This window comes from Daldinia vernicosa, assembly GCF_022497035.1.
Source record: "Daldinia vernicosa strain CBS 139.73 unplaced genomic scaffold F5Y00scaffold_2, whole genome shotgun sequence".
Classification (NCBI taxonomy): Eukaryota; Fungi; Ascomycota; class Sordariomycetes; order Xylariales; family Hypoxylaceae; genus Daldinia; species Daldinia vernicosa.
In genome coordinates, this window is record NW_025953918.1 from 860819 (window position 1) to 885466 (window position 24648).

At 46.7% G+C, this 24648-nt stretch overlaps 12 protein-coding genes across 12 annotated transcripts; 5 read left to right on the forward strand and 7 right to left on the reverse strand.

Annotated features, from left to right (window-relative positions):
• Positions 1-553: 553 nt before the first annotated feature.
• F5Y00DRAFT_257210 (tannase and feruloyl esterase) lies at positions 554-2253 on the forward strand (the record flags this gene model as incomplete). Its single annotated transcript, XM_048010524.1, has 3 exons — positions 554-1045; positions 1113-1862; positions 1924-2253. 3 exons carry the CDS (start codon positions 554-556, stop codon positions 2251-2253), a joined length of 1572 nt encoding a protein of 523 aa, XP_047869839.1.
• Positions 2254-2939: 686 nt separating this feature from the next.
• On the forward strand, positions 2940-5376 carry F5Y00DRAFT_223973 (Metallo-dependent phosphatase). Its single transcript, XM_048005937.1, has 4 exons — positions 2940-3692; positions 3792-4230; positions 4287-4716; positions 4780-5376. The coding sequence occupies exons 1-4, from the start codon at positions 3533-3535 to the stop codon at positions 4969-4971; spliced, it is 1221 nt and encodes a 406-aa protein (XP_047869840.1). The 5' UTR covers positions 2940-3532; the 3' UTR covers positions 4972-5376.
• A 267-nt stretch (positions 5377-5643) lies between these two features.
• F5Y00DRAFT_62516 (DASH complex subunit Dad1-domain-containing protein) lies at positions 5644-6408 on the forward strand. Its single transcript, XM_048013914.1, has 2 exons — positions 5644-5967; positions 6057-6408. The coding sequence occupies exons 1-2, from the start codon at positions 5860-5862 to the stop codon at positions 6279-6281; spliced, it is 333 nt and encodes a 110-aa protein (XP_047869841.1). The 5' UTR covers positions 5644-5859; the 3' UTR covers positions 6282-6408.
• Positions 6409-6945: 537 nt separating this feature from the next.
• On the reverse strand, positions 6946-8500 carry F5Y00DRAFT_62521 (ras-domain-containing protein). Its single transcript, XM_048013915.1, has 3 exons — positions 7999-8500; positions 7677-7880; positions 6946-7613 (listed from the first exon to the last, which is right to left on the reverse strand). Exons 1-3 carry the CDS (start codon positions 8278-8280, stop codon positions 7221-7223), a joined length of 879 nt encoding a protein of 292 aa, XP_047869842.1. The 5' UTR covers positions 8281-8500; the 3' UTR covers positions 6946-7220.
• Positions 8501-8930: 430 nt separating this feature from the next.
• F5Y00DRAFT_223981 (POZ domain-containing protein) lies at positions 8931-10222 on the forward strand. Its single transcript, XM_048005938.1, has 4 exons — positions 8931-9206; positions 9269-9317; positions 9546-9685; positions 9753-10222. Exons 1-4 carry the CDS (start codon positions 9080-9082, stop codon positions 9761-9763), a joined length of 327 nt encoding a protein of 108 aa, XP_047869843.1. The 5' UTR covers positions 8931-9079; the 3' UTR covers positions 9764-10222.
• A 7-nt stretch (positions 10223-10229) lies between these two features.
• F5Y00DRAFT_223985 (lariat debranching enzyme, C-terminal domain-containing protein) lies at positions 10230-12656 on the reverse strand. The gene is made up of 4 exons (XM_048005939.1): positions 12628-12656; positions 12222-12555; positions 12060-12161; positions 10230-11988 (listed from the first exon to the last, which is right to left on the reverse strand). Exons 2-4 carry the CDS (start codon positions 12420-12422, stop codon positions 10447-10449), a joined length of 1845 nt encoding a protein of 614 aa, XP_047869844.1. The 5' UTR covers positions 12423-12555; positions 12628-12656; the 3' UTR covers positions 10230-10446.
• A 6-nt stretch (positions 12657-12662) lies between these two features.
• F5Y00DRAFT_62695 (glycoside hydrolase family 72 protein) lies at positions 12663-14930 on the forward strand. Its single transcript, XM_048013919.1, has 5 exons — positions 12663-13168; positions 13232-13358; positions 13455-13528; positions 13673-14020; positions 14103-14930. Exons 1-5 carry the CDS (start codon positions 13088-13090, stop codon positions 14694-14696), a joined length of 1224 nt encoding a protein of 407 aa, XP_047869845.1. The 5' UTR covers positions 12663-13087; the 3' UTR covers positions 14697-14930.
• F5Y00DRAFT_269260 (zf-ZPR1-domain-containing protein) lies at positions 14912-16671 on the reverse strand (the record flags this gene model as incomplete). Its single annotated transcript, XM_048012412.1, has 2 exons — positions 14912-16424; positions 16483-16671. 2 exons carry the CDS (start codon positions 16669-16671, stop codon positions 15165-15167), a joined length of 1449 nt encoding a protein of 482 aa, XP_047869846.1. The 3' UTR covers positions 14912-15164.
• Positions 16669-17739, reverse strand: F5Y00DRAFT_62595 (uncharacterized protein). Its single transcript, XM_048013918.1, has 3 exons — positions 17038-17739; positions 16841-16950; positions 16669-16730 (listed from the first exon to the last, which is right to left on the reverse strand). The coding sequence occupies exon 1, from the start codon at positions 17617-17619 to the stop codon at positions 17044-17046; it is 576 nt and encodes a 191-aa protein (XP_047869847.1). The 5' UTR covers positions 17620-17739; the 3' UTR covers positions 16669-16730; positions 16841-16950; positions 17038-17043.
• F5Y00DRAFT_62594 (NAD(P)-binding protein) lies at positions 17740-19738 on the reverse strand. Its single transcript, XM_048013917.1, has 2 exons — positions 18942-19738; positions 17740-18860 (listed from the first exon to the last, which is right to left on the reverse strand). The coding sequence occupies exons 1-2, from the start codon at positions 19186-19188 to the stop codon at positions 17860-17862; spliced, it is 1248 nt and encodes a 415-aa protein (XP_047869848.1). The 5' UTR covers positions 19189-19738; the 3' UTR covers positions 17740-17859.
• On the reverse strand, positions 19490-20720 carry F5Y00DRAFT_62574 (uncharacterized protein). The gene is made up of 3 exons (XM_048013916.1): positions 20349-20720; positions 20050-20298; positions 19490-20000 (listed from the first exon to the last, which is right to left on the reverse strand). The coding sequence occupies exons 1-3, from the start codon at positions 20509-20511 to the stop codon at positions 19792-19794; spliced, it is 621 nt and encodes a 206-aa protein (XP_047869849.1). The 5' UTR covers positions 20512-20720; the 3' UTR covers positions 19490-19791.
• A 2342-nt stretch (positions 20721-23062) lies between these two features.
• Positions 23063-24252, reverse strand: F5Y00DRAFT_250553 (oxidoreductase; the record flags this gene model as incomplete). The annotated part of the gene is made up of 4 exons (XM_048009743.1): positions 23063-23423; positions 23538-23807; positions 23883-24108; positions 24168-24252. 4 exons carry the CDS (start codon positions 24250-24252, stop codon positions 23063-23065), a joined length of 942 nt encoding a protein of 313 aa, XP_047869850.1.
• Between the last annotated feature and the right edge of the window lie 396 nt (positions 24253-24648).

Here is a 24648-nt window from a genome sequence, read left to right on the forward strand (position 1 = left end):
ATTTTTCTTTTATCAAAAGTTCCCTTACTTAATTAATCATCAAATCATCCATCCCCCCCCCCCCCCCCCCCCCCCCCCCCCCCTTTTCCTCTAATGCCAGGAACCTAGTCCGATGCATCGGTATGTGCCGGTATTTCTCTATTGGGTAGGTGAAGGGTACAGGGTATCTCCCCGGAAACTAATTTAGTCCAGCTCGGGACGGTTCGCGACCGGTCCTTTTTTCGTATTTTTCGTACTCTATACGTAAATCTCCCTATTCGCTCCTTTTTGCAGCTGTCCTTCGCGATATCTCGCTTCACCATGGAAAACGCGTAAGGCGATGCTATTGCCAAGTTTAATAGCGGAGAATAACGGACAATAACCCCATTGACAGCTTAGAGGTTGAAATGCTACGTTGATGATGTAGTTAGAATCCGTCAAATATAAGTTTAGTCTCGACCCTTCGGACGTTGTTAGTTATATTATAAGAGTAGAGCAGTAACCCGACCTTTCTAAGGTGATTCTAAGCAACATCCCTTAGTCTACGAGCGTATGTGCTCATACTACCGTAAAGATGACTGATATACTAGCTAACCACAGTTGTACGGCGTCTACTTTCTCGACACCAACACTCTTCGGTGCTGAAATCCTCTCCGTGGATACCAACCTGGTCAAGAATTACAGCTTCGATGTGCCGACAGGTTGGCGATATACTCAGCCTTCCGTCAATGTGGAAAATGTCACGTTCTGCAATATTACGGTCACTTATACACATCCAGGGCTGAATGACACCATCAATGTTGAGACTTGGCTGCCCGTGAACGGCTGGAATGAGAGGCTATACGCGGCAGGAGGCGGAGGATGGATAGCTGGTCGCTTTGTACTTTCATACGGACCCATGGCTGCCGCCATTCAGGAAGGGTACGCCGCTGTAACGTCAGATGCTGGGGTCGGAAGTTCCCCGTCTGCAGGAAGTTCTCTGTCTGCAGAATGGGCTCTCATCAGCCCCGGAAACCTGAATCTGATTGCGTTCGATGATCTTGGGCATGTTACTCTAAATGACGCTGTAAGTGGATGAGACATATCGGATCGACTCTTGCCATACATTTCGTTGATACTAATGCCACGCATAGGCTATCATTGCCAAAGACTTAATAGAGAGTTACTATGGTCAAGCTCCATCTTATTCTTACTGGAACGGGTGTTCTCAGGGTGGCCGACAGGCCAGTGTTCTCGCTCAACAATATCCTACAGCTTACGATGGAATCATAGCCGCGGCGCCCGCGCTGTTCTGGGCAGAGTTAATGACAAGCTCGGTTTGGCCAGCATTTTATATGGACTCTACGAAGCAATATCCGCATTCATGCGAGTTGACAGAGTTAACGTCCCTTGCAATCTCTGTGTGCGACGAACTGGATGACGTGAAAGATGGTCTTATCGCAGAACCAGAGGAATGCCGACAAAAGTTTTCTCCATCTGACTATATCGGAACTGTCTTCAACTGCTCGGACACCGCAACGAACATGAAAATTAGCCCTGCTGCAGTAGCTGTTGCCAACGCCGCGTGGGATGGTCCCAGCTTCTCCAATGGTGATTTCATGTGGTATGGATATGAAATCGGATCCGACCTGACAACAATTGCCGCAACAACCTGTGATGAGAATGGACAGTGTATCCCCGACGGCAGAGAACAGCTCCACACAATGTATCAAGGCTTTATTCTAAGGGATCCGTCTACCAATCTTACGGAGGTCACGCACAAGCAGTTCGATTATATGTTTCGCACCTTACAACGAATATTCAGTTCGTCCATGGCTGCAACCGACCCTGATCTCTCAGACTTCAAAAATGCGGGCGGTAAGATGATCACATACCACGGCCTGGTAAGTACCTATCCCTTTCTATATACACTTCAGTCCCGACAAATACTAATCTAAAAAACAGGCTGACGAAAAAATCACACCGGCCGGCACGCTAGATTATTACAAGCAAGTAATGAAATTAGACAACGGAACTTCTGATTTCTTCCGTTACTATCGCATCCCCGGACTGGCGCATTGTTGGGGAGGCGCCGGAGGCCAGCCTGAGAGCTTGTTCGACCAGCTGCGGATGTGGGTAGAGAATGGAACGGCCCCCGAGGCAAGCCCCGTCAGAATACAACAGTCAGGCAACACGACGAGGGAGGAGATCATATGCCCGTATCCTAAGAAGGCGACTTTCGAGAAGGCTTGTACGAAGTCGACTTCTACTGCAGCATGCTGGTCGTGTAAATAAGCACATTGAGGAGGGTAATCAATCGATAGACTCTAGTCCGTAGAGAGAGATATCAAGGATGTAAAGTTACTTTATGTATCAGGATAATATAGAAGATAGTTTGACTTTACTCAATAATATTCTCAAGTCAGTCGAAGTTTACAGTTCTACACGTGGTGAAGGGACTAATACTACGCATCACGAAGCCAGAACTAAAATATGTCGTCTATCGAAGAATAAAATGCTCTCCAGAACATCAGATCCTTGCAGCAAGATGCAAGGATTTGCTTATATCTATGAAGAAGAAAGTATCTGATCATGTACTGAGGCATGATATAATTTGGCAGGCCACCAGATAAAATCGTGACTCTTGTATCAATCGTGACAGGATGTTTTCCATGTAATGTAATTGAGCAATCTTATTATTGCTCTAGTTTTATAACATGACTTTTATACAGTATTTTAGCCTCTGGCTGTTTGAAAAGGATCATATTAATGGATGCTTTATTTGTGGCTTTGTTTGTGTAGAAAAGGGGTATAAACAGAAAAGGGGCAATACAAATTTACACGTGACTTAATCTGACTTGCTGATAAGGCACTTGCTGATAAGGCTCTTACTGATAAGGCACCTGGACATCTCTAAAGTCCGGGATAACAGTAACGCCGGCCCCCAGCCGAGGATCCATTGCAGGTGGACGGTGCTCAACCTCGAGATTCGGACGTTGACGGCGCCCGATCCTTGCGCAAGACCCCCATCTCAACCAAATTCCAAATTCCCTATCACGAAAGTGACACGGGATTGCGCCTCGGACAAAAGATTAGGTGCTTAACGAATATTAACGAATAAATTGGGAGACTCAACCAAGTCTACAATTTGACGGTCCGTTAACCAGACCTGGCCCAGGCCTAAGCTTGGACGAATTTAGTGACGAACCCAGTGACGCACGGCCAAACTTGACTCTACCAGTCTACCTATTGGAAACCTGGTCCTTCAACCGTCTTCGACCTTTGTTATGTTACAATAAACATAAACGCGAATATTATACATTCTCCCCTGCAAATTCTAACTCCAATCTGGTTCTTCAAATCCGATTTCCAGCTTTGAAAGCAATTCGATAAGTTTATATTACGGAATCCTTTCGCGGGCGCCTTTTTTATAGTATACAGTTCCCATTGCGCTCAGTCCCATTGGTCCTGTAGCCACAGGTATCCAAATTGCTTGCAGTAGATCGATCCTATCTATAGGCCAGAGTGCCAAAGTGCCAAAGGCGTATATATCCATATCCACGACAAGGCAATAATGGTTTCTCCACGTGTTGCGGTCCCTAAACCGGGACCGGCAAAGCTGACACCTGGTGCGGGCTTGGACGAATGGCTCGAGCAAGCTAAGCAATGTCGTTATCTACCGGAGCCAGTCATGAAAGAGCTTTGCGAAATGGTTAAGGAAGTCTTAATGGAAGGTATGCTCGTTTTGCTTTCATAACCTTTCATAACCCGACAACAGATGGCAGACGGCAGATGGGAGATGGCAGATTCAATCTAACTCCTGTGGATTTTAGAATCAAATATTCAACCCGTAATCACCCCAGTTACTATTTGTGGTGATATCCATGGTCAATTCTACGATTTGCTCGAGCTTTTTCGCGTTAGTGGCGGCATGCCAGGCCAACCTGCGACAGAAGCCCCCGCAACCTCCACTTCTGTCATCACATCAGCCGATATCGAGCCTCCGACCGAGATCACAAATCCAAAGCTGAAGAAAAAGATAAAGAAGCCAAAAACCACGACTGGAGGAGATGTTCCGGGACTGCCTAGTGACGAATCTACAAATGTGGAAGAGGAGGAAGAAGAAGGAAACGATCCTGGCCAGCGCAGTTCCTCAGACTCTGCGTCCCCAGTCGTAAATGCTGATACCCGTTTTGTGTTCTTGGGCGATTTTGTGGACCGAGGATACTTTAGTCTCGAGACATTTACACTACTCATGTGTCTAAAGGCCAAGTAAGGAGTTCCCGCATAGTATTATATGACATGGCCTTTATTCTAACACGTATCAGGTATCCGGATCGAATTGTCCTCGTCCGTGGAAATCACGAGTCTCGTCAGATCACTCAGGTATATGGGTTTTACGAAGAGTGCCAACAAAAATACGGAAACGCGTCTGTTTGGAAGTCTTGCTGTCAAGTCTTTGATTTCCTGGTACTAGCAGCTATTGTGGATGGTGAAATACTTTGTGTTCATGGAGGTCTGAGCCCCGAAATCCGCACCATTGACCAGATCCGTGTGGTGGCCCGAGCACAGGAGATCCCACATGAGGGCGCGTTCTGTGATCTTGTCTGGAGCGATCCTGAAGAAGTCGAGACTTGGGCTATCAGCCCGCGAGGCGCAGGATGGCTTTTTGGTGACAAGGTGGCGACCGAGTTCAACCATGTCAATGGATTGAAATTGATCGCTCGTGCTCACCAGCTTGTTAACGAAGGTTACAAGGTAAGGCTTCTTTATCTAGGTACATATTCATGGGTTTGGAATATATGCTAACGGATGGAATAGTATCACTTCCCACAAAACTCGGTTGTTACAGTCTGGTCAGCGCCAAACTACTGCTATCGCTGTGGAAATGTGGCTTCTATCATGTCAGTTGATAAGAACCTGGACCCGAAGTTTAGCATATTCTCGGCTGTGCCTGATGATATGAGGCATGTTCCTGCGGGACGACGCGGACCATCTGATTACTTCTTATGATGATGCACTATACATGAGCACTATACATGAGTTACAAAAACCCTTCGCAGAATTTTGAAGTTCTTGATACCACCACAAAGGCGTTATAGGGGAGAGGATTTTTCACGTCGTTTCATGCAGCATGAAGGACTGGTGAACGGGGACCAAAGGGTATAGACAACAAGGCCCGGGCATGTATGATGGTAAGGATGGATAAGGGGGTCGACCATGGAAATGTAGCACCGTATTTCACGGTAGCGTTATGATCTGTATAGTAGGACTTTGGAATCACTGTCCGTTACGTAGCGGGCGAAGAGAGTTAAAGGTGACCTTCGAACCCTGAGTTAACACGATATGAATTTTGCTTTATGGAGTTGTTTGCCTATACTTAATGCTGCTATAACTTGACTTCCAAGATAACCAAACTGATTTATATGAGTATTCATTTATATAAGTTACTGGCTGAGCTCTTAAATTTGGAAGGATATCTTGATCATCTAGGTACCCAGGTACGTACCTAGGTAGGTATATAGTAGATAAGGACCTAAGGTGGATAGTTGCATGTATTGTCTCTTGAAAGTTGAAACCAGCAGTGACGTTAGGGTAAAGTGGATAGTGAGGGGTTCTAGGTTTGTAGGTCAGGTAGATACTAAGGTACCCCAACTATTCCGTACTCAAATCTGAAGTCTCCAATTTCCAATCTCCAATCGGACCCCTCCATTTCCATCTACGCGCCGCAGCGCGTCTACCACCATTTCCAGGGAAATAATTAATTCCATTACCACATATCTACCTACCGAGGTACCTAACATAGGTAGCAACTAGAACACAAAGGCTTCATCTAAACCGAAGAAGGGGGCAAAGAAACCAGTAGTTAAACCATCAATTACTGTCGCTGTTTATTTGACAATGGCATCCAACCAGCACTCACTTCAGCGCTCGACAACGCCGGCTGGAACCCGCGAGAAGACCTACTTCGAACAGCAGCGGGAGGCGCTGATTGGTGAGATAGCTATGGTACGTATCCTACCTCCCTATATACAAGTTACTAAAGCATATAACTATAATATGTAGGTATGAACTAGCTAACCACCCCCCTTTCGCAGAGCTTCGAGCACGTCCTCGCCAACATTAACAAGCTAAACCGGTCTCTCGAGGCCGTAGTCGCCGTTGGCAACGAGTTCTCGTCCGTCGAGGCGCTGTGGTCGCAGTTCGAAGGCGTCATGGCGAAGGATCCCGAGGAGGGTACACCCGAGGGCGAGGGGCAAGGACAACAGGATCGGAACGAGAACGAGGGCGGTGAATCAGCAGCAGCGGCTAGAAAAAGCTAAGAAATAAAATAAAATAAAATAAAATAACGGAGTTTACTGCTGAGTACAAATCACGAAGATGAGGGGATAATGACCACGTATAGGATTAGGGAAATGGGTGATGATTTATCATGACGATACCCGCCATGGCTATACCTAGCCACGGCATGCTACAGGAACATATTACATATCACAAATCACGAATTACACAATCACAAGGCAGACACAAGTCAAAGAGTTATTATGAATTTCTTTATTTCCTATCCCATGCCATGTCAAGTCAAGAAGAACTGGCGCAACAAAAGGAAAAGATCCCTCGGTATAACATGAATGGTGATGATACACTCGTTTTCAGGTCCAATCCTTCCTGCCTGCCTGATTCCCTTCCTCCCTCCCTCCTCGGCGAATAACTGGCGAAACGGGGGCTTATCTTCTTCTTCTCGTCCCTTCATTCTTTCTTCCATCCCTCCTCCCTTCATCTCAAAGAAAATATAATGCGCCGGCCGCATCAGCTTTATTCGCAGAAATGACCAAGCCGACCAGCTAGCCAGCCAGCCGGGCCGAGACGACTACGACGTCGAGAAAAAACACCATTGCCCTCCTTAACCCTAGTCATTAGACCCTATACTTAAAGGGAATAGTTTCGCAGGAACGCCGTGGTCGAAGAATCTTGTATGCAAGAACTCCCCCTCTCCTTCTCTTCTAAGGAAAACGAAGAAGAAAAGAAAAGATGATGATGAAAAAAAAAGTAAAAATAAAAAAAATAAAAACGGCGATCCCTACCTATCCTTCCCGCTATCGTAACAAGAAGCGTCGTTGAGAAAGTGAACAAAATAAAAATAAACAATATGATGTCATGCAAAAGTTGATCATTAGCCGGACTTTTTGTGTTTCCGTCGTCGTATTCCATCCAGATGCCCACTCAGCGTTCGTAAGTAAGAATTGCTACCTCGTCGCCCCTCACAAGAAGTTGCAGTTCCGCTTCTTCTTCTTAAAAGTGCGGATCCCGGGGATCCCGCCGCTGTCTCGTCCCCTGCCCGAGGCGCTACTATCGCCGCCAACGGACGAGGGAGCCGCAGCCATCGCCACCTCGAGGTTACGCCGGTCGTTGGCCACTACGGTCTGGATCGCCTTATCGAAGATCTCGTCCACGCCCGTCATCTCCTTGCTGCTGCACTCCATGTACTGGGCGCCCATCTTCTTGGCGACCGCCATGCCCTGCTCGGTGGTGACAGGCGTAAGGCCTTGCGTCTTGAGCATCTCGATACAGGTCTTCTTGTTCCGCAGGTCAGATTTCAGTCCGACGAGTATGAGAGGTGTGTAAGGACAGAAGTGGAGAACCTCGGGGTACCACTATATTATTATATATTAATATCTATCGTTAAGGGGGCGATGGGGGAACGTTTGGAGACTAACCTTGTCGAGGACATTGTCTAAGGAGTTGGGACAGTCGATGGCGAAGCAAACAAATATTAAGTCCGTCTCTGGGTACGACAGCGGCCGCAGCCTATCGTATTCTTCTTGGCCGGCGGTATCCCACAGCGCAAGCTCGACGGTCTTACCACTCGGTTGGTGAGTCGGGTATGTGATGTAATTTTCGAAGACGGTCGGGACATATTTCTAGACCAACGTTAGCTTCCGAGAGAAGTGGTGATTAATTCCCTCGTGGGGGGTGGAACCAAGGCTATGTATGATAAGGCTATCTATCACATCACCTATATATAAATATATATCTTACCTCGGGGAAATATCCTTGACTGTAGCTGATTAGGAGACACGTCTTTCCGCAGCCGCCGTCGCCGACTACCACGATCTTCTTGGAGTATGCGGGTGCGTCTGTGACGTGCGTCCCCGACGATTCTCTACCCGTCGACGCGCTCATGACTGTGCTGACTGTGCCTTCGCTGGACCGCGTGTTACGCCCTTCTTTGCCCGTCGGCCGTCTCTGAACACCATTATCGTACTTCTCGCTCGCAGGTTGGCTGCCGTACTGGGAATTGCGATATTGGTAGTTAGCCATGCCGGTGCGCCGTGGCAAGTAATTTCGTGCAAAGTAGCTTTTTTTTTTTCTTTTCTTCTGACCAGGATGTATATGTTGGCTAATTTATCCTATTAAGTCACGCAGCCCTCTTTTAACCCCGTTGATTAGGCGAATACAATGTAGAGGTGTTTCGGCGGGCCGAACAATGGAGAGGATTAATAGATGGGATGGAATGGAGGTGAGACTTTTTTTTTTTGTGTGATCGAAGTCTGGATTCGAGGACTTGTTTGTTGAAAAAGGGCAGGAACGGGATTGTCATGCAGAGCTACGAGCAGGTTGGTTTGGGGGGCAGATTGTGGATGTCTGAGGCTGAGTTAGTCGCAATGGTTGGTTGATCGGGCTCATGCATTTCGTCAGACGTCAATAGAAAGGTCAATTAGCGCGTCGACAGGGCAACGATTTACTCCACTCATCATAGTTTCACCGTTTCAGCTTGCATAAGTCCAGCCCCACCTTCCAATCAAGGCAAATAAGCCAATTAGATGCGCTAATATGCTTAGTGGCATTAACTTATCCCTGCTTATCCAGCTTCCTTGGAAGTTTGTGCATTTTTGATGCCCGACTTTTCCACTTTATAAAACCCAGCCACTTCTGCCACTGCGGCCCCCACCTGTCCCACCAAGTTTTGAGGCGTTTGAAGCTCCACGCTAAGGTTATCTCGTACTCAAAAAATTCTTTTTACCAGCCGCCTCTTATTCTTCTTTTCATCCAACTCATCTACTTGCATTGCCAAGCTGCAAGCAAACCCCCCCAAGAACTTTGCGGAATATCTCTCAAGATGGCCACCAGCAGTTTCAGTCCGCACAAATTCGTAACTCTAGTCTCCAGTGATGGCTTCGAGTTCGTGGTGCTTCGGGAGGCAGCCCTTGTCAGCCCTGCGATAAAGAGCATGCTGGATCCGAAGAGTATAGCAAATCCCTCTTGGTAACGAATCTTGATCCCCGGGAAAAGGACTTACAAGTGTTAGGCCAATTCGCCGAGGCACGAAGCGGTCGATGTGTCTTCGAAGAGATCAAGTAAGTCGATAATCCCGGTTATTATCTCGTACACTTTTATTCGCCTTCATATGCATCGTCAGTGATGAATCAAAATATTTCGCTGTGTTCTTACTGACGGACCGTCAATATGGTCTGAATGACAGCCAACTACACTTGATCTGAGACACTTGTTCCTGCAACTACCCATCAACTGCCATGTTTCATCACATGCTATTTTCAAACCCCGGGACTGACCTCGCCTCATAGCGGAATGGTGCTCGAGAAGGTAGTCGAGTACTTCCACTACTGGTACAAAAACCGACAGAGAGAAGACGTCCCGGATATGGAAATCCCTGTAGAACTCTGCCTCGAGCTCTTGATGGCTGCGGACTACTTGGGACTCGACAGTAAGGACACTAGCTGCTCCATCCGCTACAACTGAAAGCTCACCACTCATGTTTCCCTTACCTGCAGAGCCGACCTAGGTTGTCAACCAACTAGATGAGAGTCGACTGCATCAAGTTTGGGCAGTATGTTACTGGATATGGGACGGGGCCGGCGTTTACTGGCATTATGATACCACCACACAACCATTACAATAATGTTTATTTAAGCCCAGGTAGAGGTAATGACTGACGAAGACTGAATGAAATTGGATATTCGTAACTAAACTCACTCTTCGATAAGATGAATGAAAAGGTAAGTCCAGCGTAGGGAGAGCAAAGCCTCTCAGCCAAAATAACCCATCTAAGCATATGCGTTCAACTCTTAACTCTTCCGTGGGTTGAATGTCTATATCGGATGGGAGATTAGTATCATCCCCCGTCACTCTGCGTGGCTCGTGTTTCTCTGTAGAGACCATGCTTTTTAGGAGGGGATACATCTCTATTAGACTTACTAGACTAGTAAAATTACATTTTCCAATAAAAATTCATTCATACCAATCGATCGTTTGTGCGTATTTATTTAACTTATTTTCCCGCGTAGATAATAATACTACTACTACCGCCTAGGACACTTCATAATTTGAGGCCTACGAATACATCTTCCTTGAAAATCGGACCCTTTTGAGTAAGCTAAGTCGCGACGAAGATATATATATAATATAAATCTCCTCATCCGTAATGATCCAGGCATTTTTGCGGACAGATATTTACGTGATCTAGCATCATTTCTTCCCCCCACCCCGGGGACCTCCTCGGCCACCACCTCGACCTCTACCCCGTCCTCCTCTATTGAAACCACCTCTATGGCCACCACCTCTTCCTCCTTTAGACCCCCCACCGCCACCGCCCTGATTGACCCTTGGTGCTACAGGCGCCGGCCCTTTCTCCTTTCGCTCTGCCCGTTCCTCCGGGCTCGCGTCCCAGAGATTCGGCACACCGACCAACTCGCAAAAAGCCGTGGTCTGAGGGTTCGTGTATTCGTCCGGCTGGTAGTTGACCGTCTGGGGGTCGACTCCTGGCCGGTGTGGCGGAGCGGTGAGAGTAAAGTTCTTAGGTACGTCTAGCTTACCGGTGCGGACTATATTTTCCTCTACCCAGCTGCGCTCCTGATCTATCATAGGTCGATATACCGCTTCACCCAAGTCCGGGGGTGTTTGAGCGGTAGGGTCGCCTATGGTTAGATGTGGTGCAAAAACACGCGTTATAGCAAGCCACTCTGGATCGTATTGTAGACGGTAGCGTTGTTTTCGATTAGTCGATGGTGGATATGTAGTTAGGTTTGAGGGGTCAACTGGCGTCAGGGAGCAAAGTTGGACAAACTTGCGGCCTGGTAGACATTTGTCTAAGGCGAGGAAGCGAGTAGTGGTATTTGTTATCGTGGGTGGGACAGGCTGCCCGGGAATGACCTTGGGTTCGGAGGGTGCCGGTCCGGCAAACGATGCCGGGAGCTGTGCACGAAGTTCATCAGGTACTCCGCTTACCGCGTTTCTGATCATGGTTAGCGTAGAGTCGGCCACATCGGCGGATTTAGTTGGAGGGTGGCCGTCTTCGTCATCCTCCATATCCAAGTCGATCTCATCAGGGTTTGCGGTAGCTTCTTCCGAGGCGGCCGGTGCAGCTTCTTCCTGCTTTGCTGCCAGTTCATTGGAAGGTGCCTCGGCGTCGTTTGGAGGTTCATATGTTTTGACAGCAGCATATTTGCAGTGCAGGTGTGCAGAGAACCAGTACGCCGGCCTCAGTCTATCCATGACGTATGTAGCTGCCGGATTCCCTAGAGTTCCGTCTTGGCTCTCCTGTTTGAAATCAGGCTTCATCTTCCATAATGCAGAGGAATTGCCATGTTTCTCTATTTCCCTTGGCCAATCATGGCTCAATCCAACATCGACTTGCTCCCGGAGCAACAAGAGCTTGCGCACGTCGAACTCACGTACGTGATAAAAGCTCTTGATATCGTCCTGGTTAAAGGGTAAGCGCTCGTGATGCGGCTTGCGGTAATCGTAGCCCTTCCAAATACCGCTCATGGCGGCGATGCGTAGGGGGCCAAAGCGCAGCACGTTAGCGGCTCCCATATAATACATATTTGGCGCGACCCAACCACCATAGTACAGTTCCCACAAGTACGAGCTGGCCTCGTGATTCCCAGCGATGAATATGGTCAAGTATGGTGCCTTCTTTTCACCGCTGTAGTATGCCGGGAAGTCCCCAAGCTGGCGATACTTGGGCGGCACCGCCATGACCGAGAGATCTGCTGCATTGCGAGTAGACTGCACCGCTTGTTAATCTTTACCGACCAAGATTTGTATTATGCGAGGCTTAGAATTGGATGATATATTACCTGGAAATCACCTCCAATGATGAGAAGATCTACGCCATCCCATCCTCTATGCTTAGAAGAAGCGGCCACAGAGGAATAGATGGCATCGAGTGTGCCATGACCCTACACGGTTATAAAATTAGATTTGCATATATTATAGTCTAGCTATTGGGGTAAACTTACGCAGCCCTCAAAAGCAATTCGGACACCGTCTTCTTCGTGCGTATTACTCTCCATGACCTTCTTTGAGTGGGACTTATATCGAAGTTGATTTTTTATGACGATAAGAGGTGCAAAACGACGCTGTGTTTTAGCGCCAATTGACACTAATAACGGTATAGCACCCGAGCGCCATGCGGAACACCTGCTCGATATAATTGACATAGAGAATTGCTGAGCTTTCTCATTGTTCTTTCCAACTCACACACATTGAACTGTTACAAACAAGACCGCCAAAAAAAAAGTCTACCCCAGATAGGACGGAAGCTTGAGCTCATGTGGGGATGATGAATGGCCGCTAGTGCGAGTTAGGTGTTAGTGAGGTACAATACATACATTATGTACCTAATGCAACCTCATGGGCTCTTACCTAACGCAACAATCTAACGCAACAATGCACCACAGTGCGTGGTGGAATGATTGGCAACCTAAATTAGCTGATTGGGTACCTACATGTAATTTACAGCTACGAAACACTTAACTTCAGGTAGGTACTGTCGCAGATCTTCTCATAGGTAGGTACCTAGGCTATAGCGAGGCGCCTTTACTTTATGACGTTAGGTAACTGACTTGAGGAAGTACCAACCCGATACTGAACTTTACTATGTATTGTGGAATTTGGTCTACCTCATCCTCATCCTCATCCTCATCTTCATCCTTATCCACATTACAATACTCTACCTCACTACAATCCTTACTACATACTACATACATACACGTATTTACGGAATCCCCAAATATTCGTACCTGGTGTCACATAGACGTAGCCGGTTTATTAGATACTGAACTTCGGCCAACAATATTAGTGCTGCCTACCTACCTAAGAGGAAATGGAGAGACAGGCAACAATGGAGCATTCAATAACGCCAGTTACCATCCAAGGGAGATACTTTTGGAAAGGTAACATAAGGGTAAGTATACATCATTTTCATAATATATCGAGGGTATAGGCTAAGTATAAAATAAATGGTTAGTTCATCATGAACGGCGTTGTATACAAAAGCCACGTGCCATTAGATATACTGGCCGACAACCACATAAAGTTCCTCGAACATGATATTCCACTATTAAGAGCACTCAAGATTAACACGATATTCGTTAGTAAGTTTATCCTGAGCATTTTGTTTCCGTGTACCTCGTCCTGGCCTTAGGAAGAAGGCGAGATGGCGAGAATAAGAGACTCACAACAGTAACCAGGCCATATCGATGGAACCAAAAGCCATAAAGCTTGTATGAACCTATTAGCTGAGAATGAGATATATGTTCTGGTTGTGAGTTAACTTTCCCCTGTTTGCCTTCGTTCAATAAGACTACCTAGGTATATATGCCTACCTACCTATCTACCTAAGGTAGTTATTAGTTACCCCTCCCATAATTGAATGTCTGCCATACTCATATATGGAGGATGGTGATAGTCTATCGGATCACCGGTGTCCCTCTTTACCTTTAGGCCTTTGATACCGTACACATCAAACTCGATGCAAGACGTCTTCCAAGTCGTTGAAAACCTAGCGAGCTACCCAAATCTATTGGGTTTCACCATCCTCAACGAACCGATCAAAGATCTAGCACCAGAAGCTGCTGGACCTGTTATCCGCGCCATAGTGCGTGATACTAGACGATATGTTAGCCTTCTCGCCGGCAAAAAACATCAAAGGGCCATTCCAGTCGGCGTATTCTTGTTGCAAACGACCCTCCCGCTGGAAGATCAATTCGAGTACTCTTGTTCAGGAAAGGATAACGAAACAGTCGATTTCTTCGTCGCAAGTACCCATCTCTTTTCACAGTAACTAAATATAAAAATATAGCTCTTATTGCTGACTCGCTCTGCCTTGCATAATTCAGTTTAACTACGTCGACTTTGGTATCAGAACGCCGATGCAGACACCTAGAGAATCAGATCCACTCAAGATATTCTCTAACACGCATATACCAGTGTCATTCGTATATTGCGACGATTCGCATCAATATCTTGCGACCCGCTCGATTTACTTGGACCCGGACATGAGACGCGTGTTCTCCGGTGGTATCGTGCACCAGTTCTTCGGCGGGCTAACTCAGGACGGCCTCGTGGGACCAAAAATAGCCTCACTAGGGAGCGGCAGACAGGTACGTTGCGAAAGGAAGATTGACTACTTTAACCTACTCGATAGCGTGCATGCGGCTTTTCAAAAGCTACCAGCTTCAATAATGGCTCGCTCCCGCCTCCTTGAAGCGATTGCTATGTCGGGAAGAAAGCCTAGACAGCCCGATCCCAAGCGGAATTTGCTTGCACTAGGGCAGGTACCTGCTAGCCCGGTGAACTGGACAGAGGTTGAGGCGTGCATTATCGACGAGAGCGAGTGGGTCGACGCGGGGAAGGAGTTGTTGGAATTATCTGTTGACGATCTCGTGGCCACGATGTGGGATAAGTTGAACATCGATGAAGCAGATCCCTAGATGAACGATTACTCTCCGAGGTTAAGTTGACGAAGTTCTGGACTATAGCGTTTTACCAGCGATGGTTTTTATATCAAGCAGTATCTTTTAACTGCAGCGCTTAAATGTAGCAAATCAAATTCATTCGTCTAAATTTGGCGATAATTGTAAGTAAAAAGCAAAACGACAAGGATTATCGATGACAATTGATCCCTTTCATATGCCGGCTAAAGAAGCGTGGAAATATAGCCTGCATCCGTTTACTCAGTATAATGCATATCAGGCTCCCAATCTGCAAATAGGAGAAAGCTCCAAAAGATAGGTACACAACATTAGTAAGGATCAGCGAGGGTCAAGATGTAGTAATAATAAAACACTTTTTTATTCCTGATAATCAAGGCAGCTCCTAAACCCATTCCCCAAGCTTTACACAGGTATCTTCATGCTAACATGGTAAATAAATATTCAACCCATTTACATAACCTCCCATCAAGCGCCATTACTCTGCGCATCTCCATTGGTATTACCAGCGTCCGCTTCGTACCCCTCGGTCTTCATGTCGCGAAGGCCAAGATCCTCCTCTTCTTCATCCGTACGCTCGTAGTCCTCAGTCGTGATCTGGGGGTCGTCCTGATCTGGGTCGACGGCTTTCTGGACGTAACTGCTGGCTAGCGGGTCGGTGAGAATAACAGTGAATTTCTTGTCGCCCTTGATGGCGGAGTCGATGTCCTCGAAGAATTTCGTCCATCGCGACTTCTCGTTGTCGCTTAGAGAGTCGCCTCCTTCCGAGGTACCGGTCTCGAAGATCTGGCTGTGTAGGTCGTTGCGTACTTGCGTCAGAAGACCTTCGACGGTTGTGAAGCGGCCACCCAGCGTTCCGGGGTTTACTTGGAGGTTAAGCTCGGGGCATTCAAGCGCACAGCTCTCGCTCTTGAGGATATCCCGAGCGAGGTCTTCCTCGGTCTCAACTTTTAATGTGATCTTCTTGCCTAGCTTTGGTATCTCTCCTCCGGTCTTGACGTCGTTGGACCGGTATCCGCAGTCGGCGCAGACAGTTGACATCAAGACAACGGCCTTAAAGTGTGGGATATCCACCATCTTCATATTAGTTGTGCAAGGGTGCATGCATCCAGGACAAGTGGCCGGGAATTCGTACACCTGGTCTGGAATTATATCCTCATCCTCAGTAGATTGGCCTGCGCCGGTAGTCGGATTCGTAGGGGCGAGTCCCAGCGCTTCATTCTGCTCCGGAGTGCGCACATATTCATGTTTTTCCCATTTACCAACGCCGTCGCGCATGTTAGGAGTAATCCAGGAATTTCCGGCCGGGTCGTCAACGGAAAGTCGGAATGGGAAGGACTCGCCCGCTAACATTGATCGACCCTTCTTGATGATCTCGTCGATCTTAGCATATACTTCTGGTGCCTGCTCTTTTCGCGCCTCTTGTCCGAGTTCGAGGTCGTCTATAATCGTTGTTAGGAGACCCTCTACATTCGTGAGCTGTCCGCGGCCCGGGGGTACTTCTAGGTCGAGTTCAATAAACTTGACGATAGAAGTGTCAGACTTGATCACCGTTCTCTCGAAGTCGGCCATTTCGGTCAGTCGCAGTATGTAGCTCGATCCTTTGGGCTGGATGGTACCGGCCGACTGTATCTCAGAATTTGAAAAGCCGCATTTGTCGCAAGAGAAAGACATGAGTATGACTTCGCGGAAATAGGGGATCGAAGTGAGAAGCATGCGCGTTATGCCCTGGAGAATGTCAGTATAAAGACAATTAGAACTGAATACATTTGGTAATAATACATACATTTTCATGGCAGTTCATGCACAGCGACTCGATTTCCTCGACGACCTTCTCATCGTCGCCATCCGTATGCGCGACTCCATTCGTTCCATTAGTAGTGGGGGCAAGATGTCCAGCTTTCTGGCCGATGGACTCGAAGAAGTCGGGCGGAGAAACAATGGTTGTTTGTCCTGGTTCGTCGGCGGTAGGCATTTTGAATCGTATTGTTGTTTTTAATTCTTTATTCTTTTCGGTAACAAATTGTCGTAGTTCTTTACTCGTCGTCAAAATATGAATATGTAGGTAACTTTAGGTATGTCTGATGTTTGACTTGAAATAAAAAATTGGAGGGGCATTTGTCGCAGTAGCGCGGGGTTATGACATATCTCACAACTCAAATAAGCTTATCAGTGCACACAGCACCACAATCGCCCGAGAGCTAGTGATTGCTAGCCCCTGTTGGAAGGGTCGAGAAGTCTCCTGCCACGACAACTTTTCCAACTTTTGGTAAGCAATGTACATAGCGTTAAGTAGCATTGTTCCTAGGTACATGTAAGTACCTCGACATTAGATAAATACCTAAGATCATTTTGACATGAAGTCGCTCAAACTCAAGCCAAGGCCAGTTTGAGGTTTTGACGCAGAAGATTGAGCCTGCTGAAGTAAAGCTTGAAGCCCTTGTTTTCTACTCTTCGCCCTCTTCTTGCTGCTAGCACTTGCTGAGACTTTAGATGGTTCGGAGGGTATAAGCGCAGGCGCAGACTTTAGTGGACGACGCCTAGATATAGGCGCTACGGGAGGAAGTACGATATCGGTATACCGACCGCACATCCCACAAGTAAACTTCTTTCGACGTTCGGCTGTTGGTGCGCTCTTCCCAGTTATAACCTTGGAACTATTGTTCTTCCTTTTCAATTTTTTTCGCTGGGGATTCATTTTTGTCTCCATCTTTAACTCGCTCCCTTGGCCGGGGATCATAATATGTCCACAAGCACCGCACACGTGTTGTCTTTGCGAGTCCGACTGCTCTAAATCATTGTGAAGTATTAACGAGTTCCGCCGCGTCATAAGGTACGCCGAGGTCTCAGGCGCCGTCTTCATGAGAAGATGAGCGGCATCAGTAAGAAATACAAGGCTTTGCGGCAGAGTCTCGCTTGCCATCTTGAAAATTGTAGGTGAATAGGGGGTATTGTTGTCCTATCTTTTCCAAGTCTTTTCTTACCCCAGACCAGAAAGAAGATTGGGAAATTTCGGTGACCCACCAAGGCACCATTTAACATATATTCCTCTAAAATGCATATGTCTTTATATTTATGAGGTTACACCATGTAACATAGTAAAGGACTAACCTAGTAAGAGAAATGTGAAATTTTCATTCTGTTATCATGAGCCTCTATATACTTAGGTACCATTTACCAATTTACTCGTAGGTCGTAATGGCAACTTCGCGGCTATATATGCCATGTCGATCATCTTTGCGGTATTAATCGAATCAGCGCCGCCCACCCATTGTCGTGCTTCACGTCCACGGACTTTATTAACGAATTCCTCCAGCTGGTATCGGTAAGTCGTCCACGAAGGCTCACCCGGTTGGTCGACGTCAACATCTTTGAACGTGTATGCCTTAATGGTCTTACTCTTCGTCCACTTCTTTACGGCGGTCCCAGACTTGTCCCCGATCTTCCTCGTTAGGAACTCGTCGTCTATCTGGATAGAATGGAAAATTGTGGGCATGATAAAATTTGAGAACTTGATCTTCCGTATGCGCACCACTTCCTGATCATGGGGCACTTGGATCCCTACATCCACACTAGATACCACTTTCGGAGTATGTTCCACGTAAATATCAGGCGACATACGATCAAGGGGCGCTTTTAGGTCGCCTTCCATCTCGCCCCGCCCGCCGCCTGGAAATTTATACCGAGCCTTGAAAAGCCGGTCGCATCTCGAATCGTAGGAGGCTGCCTGAATGAGGCATTCTTCACATTCATCTGCCACGGCGCCAAACACGCGAGTAAGAATGCTCGCCGTATATGCACCAAGATCCATGAGCGCACCTCCTCCCAGATCGTACTGGTATCTGATGTCATCGGCGGCAAACTTCCACTTTGGAACCCATAGCACTGCTTTCGCACTAAAAACATCGGCAGGTGAAACGTATGACATAAATGCGGTCCAAGCAGGATGGAAAGCATAATGCGCAGCCTCGAGTAGAACTGGCGCCTTGGGGCTATTAAGAATCGGGTTCTTAAAGAGAGCCTCAGCTTCGGCTACATTGTCCACCGACGGCTTCTCTAATAGAACGTGCTTCCCAGCTTTCAAGGCCCGAAGAGCCCACTCGAAGTGTAATCCATTGGGCAAAGGTATATAGACGCAGTCAATAGTAGGGTTATCGAGCAAGTCTTCAAATGCCGATGTGCAGTAATGGTTAGTAGCTGTTCTCCACGTAATGCAACATACGACATCGAAAATCATGTAGTTACCTTGATAGTTCGAAGACACCTCTTGTATTCCATGCTTCTGGGCATAGGCTTTTGCCTTCTTCGGATCTCGAGCGGCTACGGTCTGAATGACAACATCCGGATGAGTTTTTGCCGGGAGGATAAGAGACATCGGTGCAATATCAGCGGCACCGAGTATTCCGAACCGAAGTGGACCAGCCGACTTGGGCGTCTCGGAAGGGTTGAACGCCAACCAATTGCGCCGTGCGAGGCCAAATAAAGACGCCATTATGGGCAACTGTTCTTCACCGATAAAATGTGGAAATAGGTCGGATCCGCAAAGGTTTCAGTTAGTGACCAATATTCGATTGATAAAACCAGATCTAATCAAGGCGAATAACAATGTATATCCGGTTGGTTAAATATATGAAAGATACACCCACGCAACACATATCGTTTTATAAGTTACGTAACCTTCGTAGTTGCAGGAATTGGATCAAACAACGAGGACACGTTCCTAATGCTACCTGTTTACTACCCTTGTCAAGACACTCCCACTAACCAACGAAGCACAAACGCGTCCGACGACTTCCCAAACAACGAGAAACAACACTAAAAACCCGGCTTACTCGAAAACATTACTATCTCTCAAAGACAACTACAGCAGATGAAAAACAAAGTAATCTCACAAAACAATAAACTGAATGGGGACGGACAACTCTAAGCTATCAATTGAAGATTACTACTGGCTTGCGCGCTAAGTTTTATAAATGCCAAAAGGTATCCAAGCATCTAATCATGAGCATGCAAATATCCTATCCCTATATGCTTTCCCAATTACTCCTCCACAGGTATCAATTATCAATTACCACTACACTGCTGTGTAATGCACTTATAGGATGCTGCCGAGGATGCCACCGACGAGCTTAAGAAGGCCACCAACGACACCCTGGAGCTGACCAACAAGACCATTGATCTCAGTAGCAAGAGGACTGACAACACCAGCAACAACCTTGAGGGCGAAGCTGACGACGGGCTTGGCAACGGGCTCGACGGTGGAGAGGACAAGCTGAAGTTCGGGCTTAACAGCCTTCAGGACATCTGCAAACTGGTTAGTATCAAAACATGTGAAATAAAACATAAAACATACCAGCAGGGACGGTCTTGGTGATCTGGTCAACAGTGGCCTTAACACCGGTAGCGATAGCGAGAACACCGTTCAAGAGCTCAGGGACAGCCTTGAGCTCATCATCGAGCAACTTCGGGATATCGTTGGTAATGAGGGGCGTGACATCACCAACAATCTTGGTAACCTCGCCAGCAACGTCGAGGAGAAGGCTCTCAAGCTGGGGGATCAGAGCCGAAGTGTTGAGGCTGATGTTAACGTCCAATAGGTTGTCTGTAACTGTTAGACTAAATCTGGCTATAATTATTCCGACTAGAACATACTGATAGACTGGAGTTGACCGTCAACATTCTTCTGGACAGTGCCAACGGTGGCGGTGGCAGTGGCGAGAATCTCGAGGGCACGAGCGTTGTTCTGGTGAGCAGCCGGGGCGGCGATGGCAGAGCCAAAGGAGAAGGCAGCGAGAGCGAAGTTGGAGAAACGCATTTTGACTGGCGATGTGGTTATCGGCGGGAAGGGTATATTAAGCAGTGGGAATAGCTGTAGAGCTTGAGATATCAAAGAGTGACTAAGTTGGAGAGTAGAGAGCGACTGGGTGAGAGAACCTGAATGCTGATCGTTGGGATGAGGAGGTAAGAGAAAATATCTGATGATGCTGACAGGAAATGGCAGATATATACTCCCCGAGGGCGCCGACTCGCTAACCCATCGCCCCTGAGTTTTGCATTCATCTTGGTCATGTTGACTCTACTCTGGTAGAGTCTAACATCCCTTGTGATGTCGTCACTAGCCAAGGACTAGAATAGCGATGGACATTTCCTCTCGTCTCATTTTGCTAGCCAGGACCATTCAGGGTTAAACCTTGGCGAACATGGTTAACACATGGTAGTACGGATACCAGCCGGATGGATTTAGCTAGGATTTGCAGTGTTTTCCACTTGTTTTCCACGAATAAGCTTATCGTCGAACTACGGTCGAATTGTTCTGACATTTCAAGGAGAAGTGGATCTATCAACCGTGCGTTGCGGTCCAACGGGGCGGATACTAACCTAAGGGGTTATATTACCCCCGTAAGGACCAATATCACTGGTCGACACGGTTAAAGAGACGATCATAATGTTACCTGTCCGCCCCCATGCCAAAAGTTCCGTTACTAGTCATCCTTAATCATTTATGCCAACGGAGTACGCGATATCAATCAAAAACGCAAACTCGTTTGTTCACTTCGTTACGAGCTAGTCGCGCTAGCTATTCGGTAGCGTTTAAGTCGGTAGCGTTTAAGCTTCAAAGACCTCGGCATGTTACAATCGAGTCGCGGTGAGGCCATACTGCCGCGGCATCATCGTGTAAGCGAACTCAAATTACTTACATAGTAGTTAAATGATATGCCCACTCCAATCCACTCCAGCTACTTGGACCCAAGTAGAGAAAAGAATCAGATTGTTGACTATCAAACGACCTAATGAGCCGATCACAACTGGTTCTTGAAAGTTAAACCGGGGAGTCTGGTAGCCCTGCAGTGTCAGGAGGGTTATATTGGTCGGAACGTGTTGATACTGAGGCAGCGCGGGGACGCTAGGCGGGTTGTCGTTGGCGATCTTGATACTACTTCAATTCATGCTGATGCCATTTCATTCACTTACAAACTCACCGACTTCATTACCGCTATGGACTTCGTTTGCGGTAGCTATTGACTTTAATGGACATCACCCACATGCATACCCCATCGCTTTTAAGGCACCATACATACATAATAAGCCGCCCGGTTGTGACGAGAGTTGTGCAGTTACATATCCCTATTACTCTTAAATTGATAATGTGATCGATCCTGCGTAGTCGCAATACTCACAATTCTCACCAAGCCTGTTGCGTGAAATAATAGCCTACCTACATTAGGTAGTATTATTACGAGCAAGAGACCCTGATTTTTTTCTACCTTCGAAAATGACGTAAATATTCAAAGTCCGGCTCATGATGTCGGGACTAACTATGCATACGGCATGCCCGATGTTACCATATTTCAACAGAATTGGGTAAGGGCCTCTTTAGTGAATTTGAGCAAGGGGTAGACTCCTATTCTCCTATTCATACCAGTGTAAACGTCGACTTGATAATATTTTGTCGGCATCTTTTATTGCTCCAATGCTCTTCAGCTCATAATGGGGATAAAAAGGCCTCACTATTTAGAACCTTGGAGGAGTTGAGCGAACTTTCTGCCTGGATTTATGGTCGAAGCTACGATGACTGCGTACGTCGAACTTAGCAGTATCCCCTGAATCTTTTCGGATTTTTTAAACGAGCGATTGCACCGCCTCTAGTGCCAAATTTTTGTTTCGCTTCGATGATACTCCAAGTTAGACGAGTACGGTGCTTAAAACCGAAATACGCGTAGTAATAGTAAAAGCTTTCTGATAGTTATAGGTGTTTCTAATAGTATTGTGGCATCTTCGCGAGGTTTACGCAGGCCGAGGGAGTCAGCTTAACTCTATGTTAGGTAGATATCGAGAAAGTAGTCGCCTTCAAAACGTCGCATTAATCAATCGTGACGCGGCAAATATCTCATTTTCTTGGCTTGACGTTGGGTTTCTTAAAGGCGCAAGCGAGGTAGGACTTAGCAGTCCTGTAATACTCGTTACTCTACGCATAAACTCATCAACGTAGGGGCGAGTAAAGACCTCCAGCAAAATATTCGTTAGCGGACAAATGTTCGGACACGAGAATCAGCTATACACGTATTCTCAAACATCTTATGCCTTGATAGTTTTGCCATGTCAATTTTCACTTTCTGGGTCGCCTATCTACGAAGATATCCCAATGACTCCAAGATTTGATTTTCTTTATTTATTTTTATTTTTTCCTGGGCAATTCATAGCTATTCATAGCTGATTCGTCCGCGATTCGTGATGCGGTTTACAATCTGAATAAAACACCTGACATTCCAGGGTCGTCATTGAATAGATTAACCTGGGAGAAGAACCACTTGTGCTAGTTTGTAAAAGGTTATAGAATAGAAAATTATATTATAATCCATTATGATTTACGCCACCTTCGCCAACACTTCATCAGTCCACGACCACAGCTCACGACCTAACTCCTCGCTCATCGCTGTCTTATCCAGTTTGCCTTGTACACCGACGGGCTTATAGTATGCTCCATTCACTAGTTCATCTCTCTTCGCGCCTGCTGCTGCCCAGAGCTGGTTTAGACGACCTATACTCTCGTCCACTACGCTACCACCTAGCATCCAGTTTGCACCGTACACAAAAGCTTTTCTCATCGGTGGTAAGCTATTTACTAGATCTGTGGTGACAACACCTGGGTGGATGGACACAGCCTTAATATTAGGGTACCGTCGCGCGATCTCAGCTGCGTAGATTATATTTGCAATCTTGCTTTGTCTGTAGGAATACACTCCAATTAGTCCTTATAGCTGGATAACCCAATATAATATATTTTATTCGGACAAGATATACTTCATGTTCGGTCGCTGATCATCGAAAGGCGTAACTTACCCGTAGCGAAGATTGAATCCCAACAAAGTCAAGTCTTCTTGCTTAGTACGAATAGTAGCAAAGTCTATACCATTTTTCGGATGTCCTTTCCAGCCAGCGGATGTAAGGACGACAACTCTCACGTCGGAGCCAGGCAAGTCTGCGGTCCTCCGTAAGATAGGTAGGAGTTGTTGAATGATCATGCCATGTGCTAGATGGTTGACTGCGAAGTGTATCTCGAAGCCATCCTCGCTTAGGGCCGGTGGTTTATCCATGATACCGGCATTGCACCTATTTATTATCAGTTCAGAATTGGTCTCCCTTTGCTATACAACATTTGGAGAAGAAACAAAAAATATGGCTAACATAAGAATATCGAGGCGGTCGTGAGTAAACTGAGCGCAAGCCTTCTTGACTGAAGACAGTGAGGTCATATCCATCTTTAAGAATGACATTCCCACGGACGGATTCGTCTTCTTTATCTCCTCGACGAGCGCTTCGCCAGCTTGTGCATTGCGGCCGGTGAAGTAAATATGGGTAGGGTCATGTTTTGCAAGGGCTTTAACTGAAGCTCGCCCAAGACCAGCAGTACCTTCGAATAGTCAGCTAATACAGGGTTTCGAGGTAAAAACAAGGACGGTAATAACATACCTCCTGTGACGAAGATAACTCTACCCTGAAGAGACGGGATATCCTTGTCTGGGTTGAAGTTCACGAACCCAGATATCGCAGGCATATTGGTTAATGGTGTTTGGGATTCTATGGCGTTCAAACCTTCCTATTTACGAATATAGATGGCCGTAGAGATATTAGGACGATATTTTATTCCCGCGTTGATATACTGCGTTAGAATCATTGAACTAGTAGTGAAGTAGCTTATGGATAGCTAGATAGAACTGAAGACTCCTTCCTGCGAAGGCGATGCTTTTATATACTATAAACTTCAGATTGTAAATGGTACCTAAGCGTGCAAACTAATATACCGCTACCAAAAGCAATTTGTAGTTCTGTGACTGCCTGCCTATACGGTTCGGCTGATAGATCAAGGTCGAAAACTGTCGATATCTCCATCTGTAACATAGAATTGTATACTCTAAACCGAGCAGGGGTATATGCAGGATAAGCAGATGGC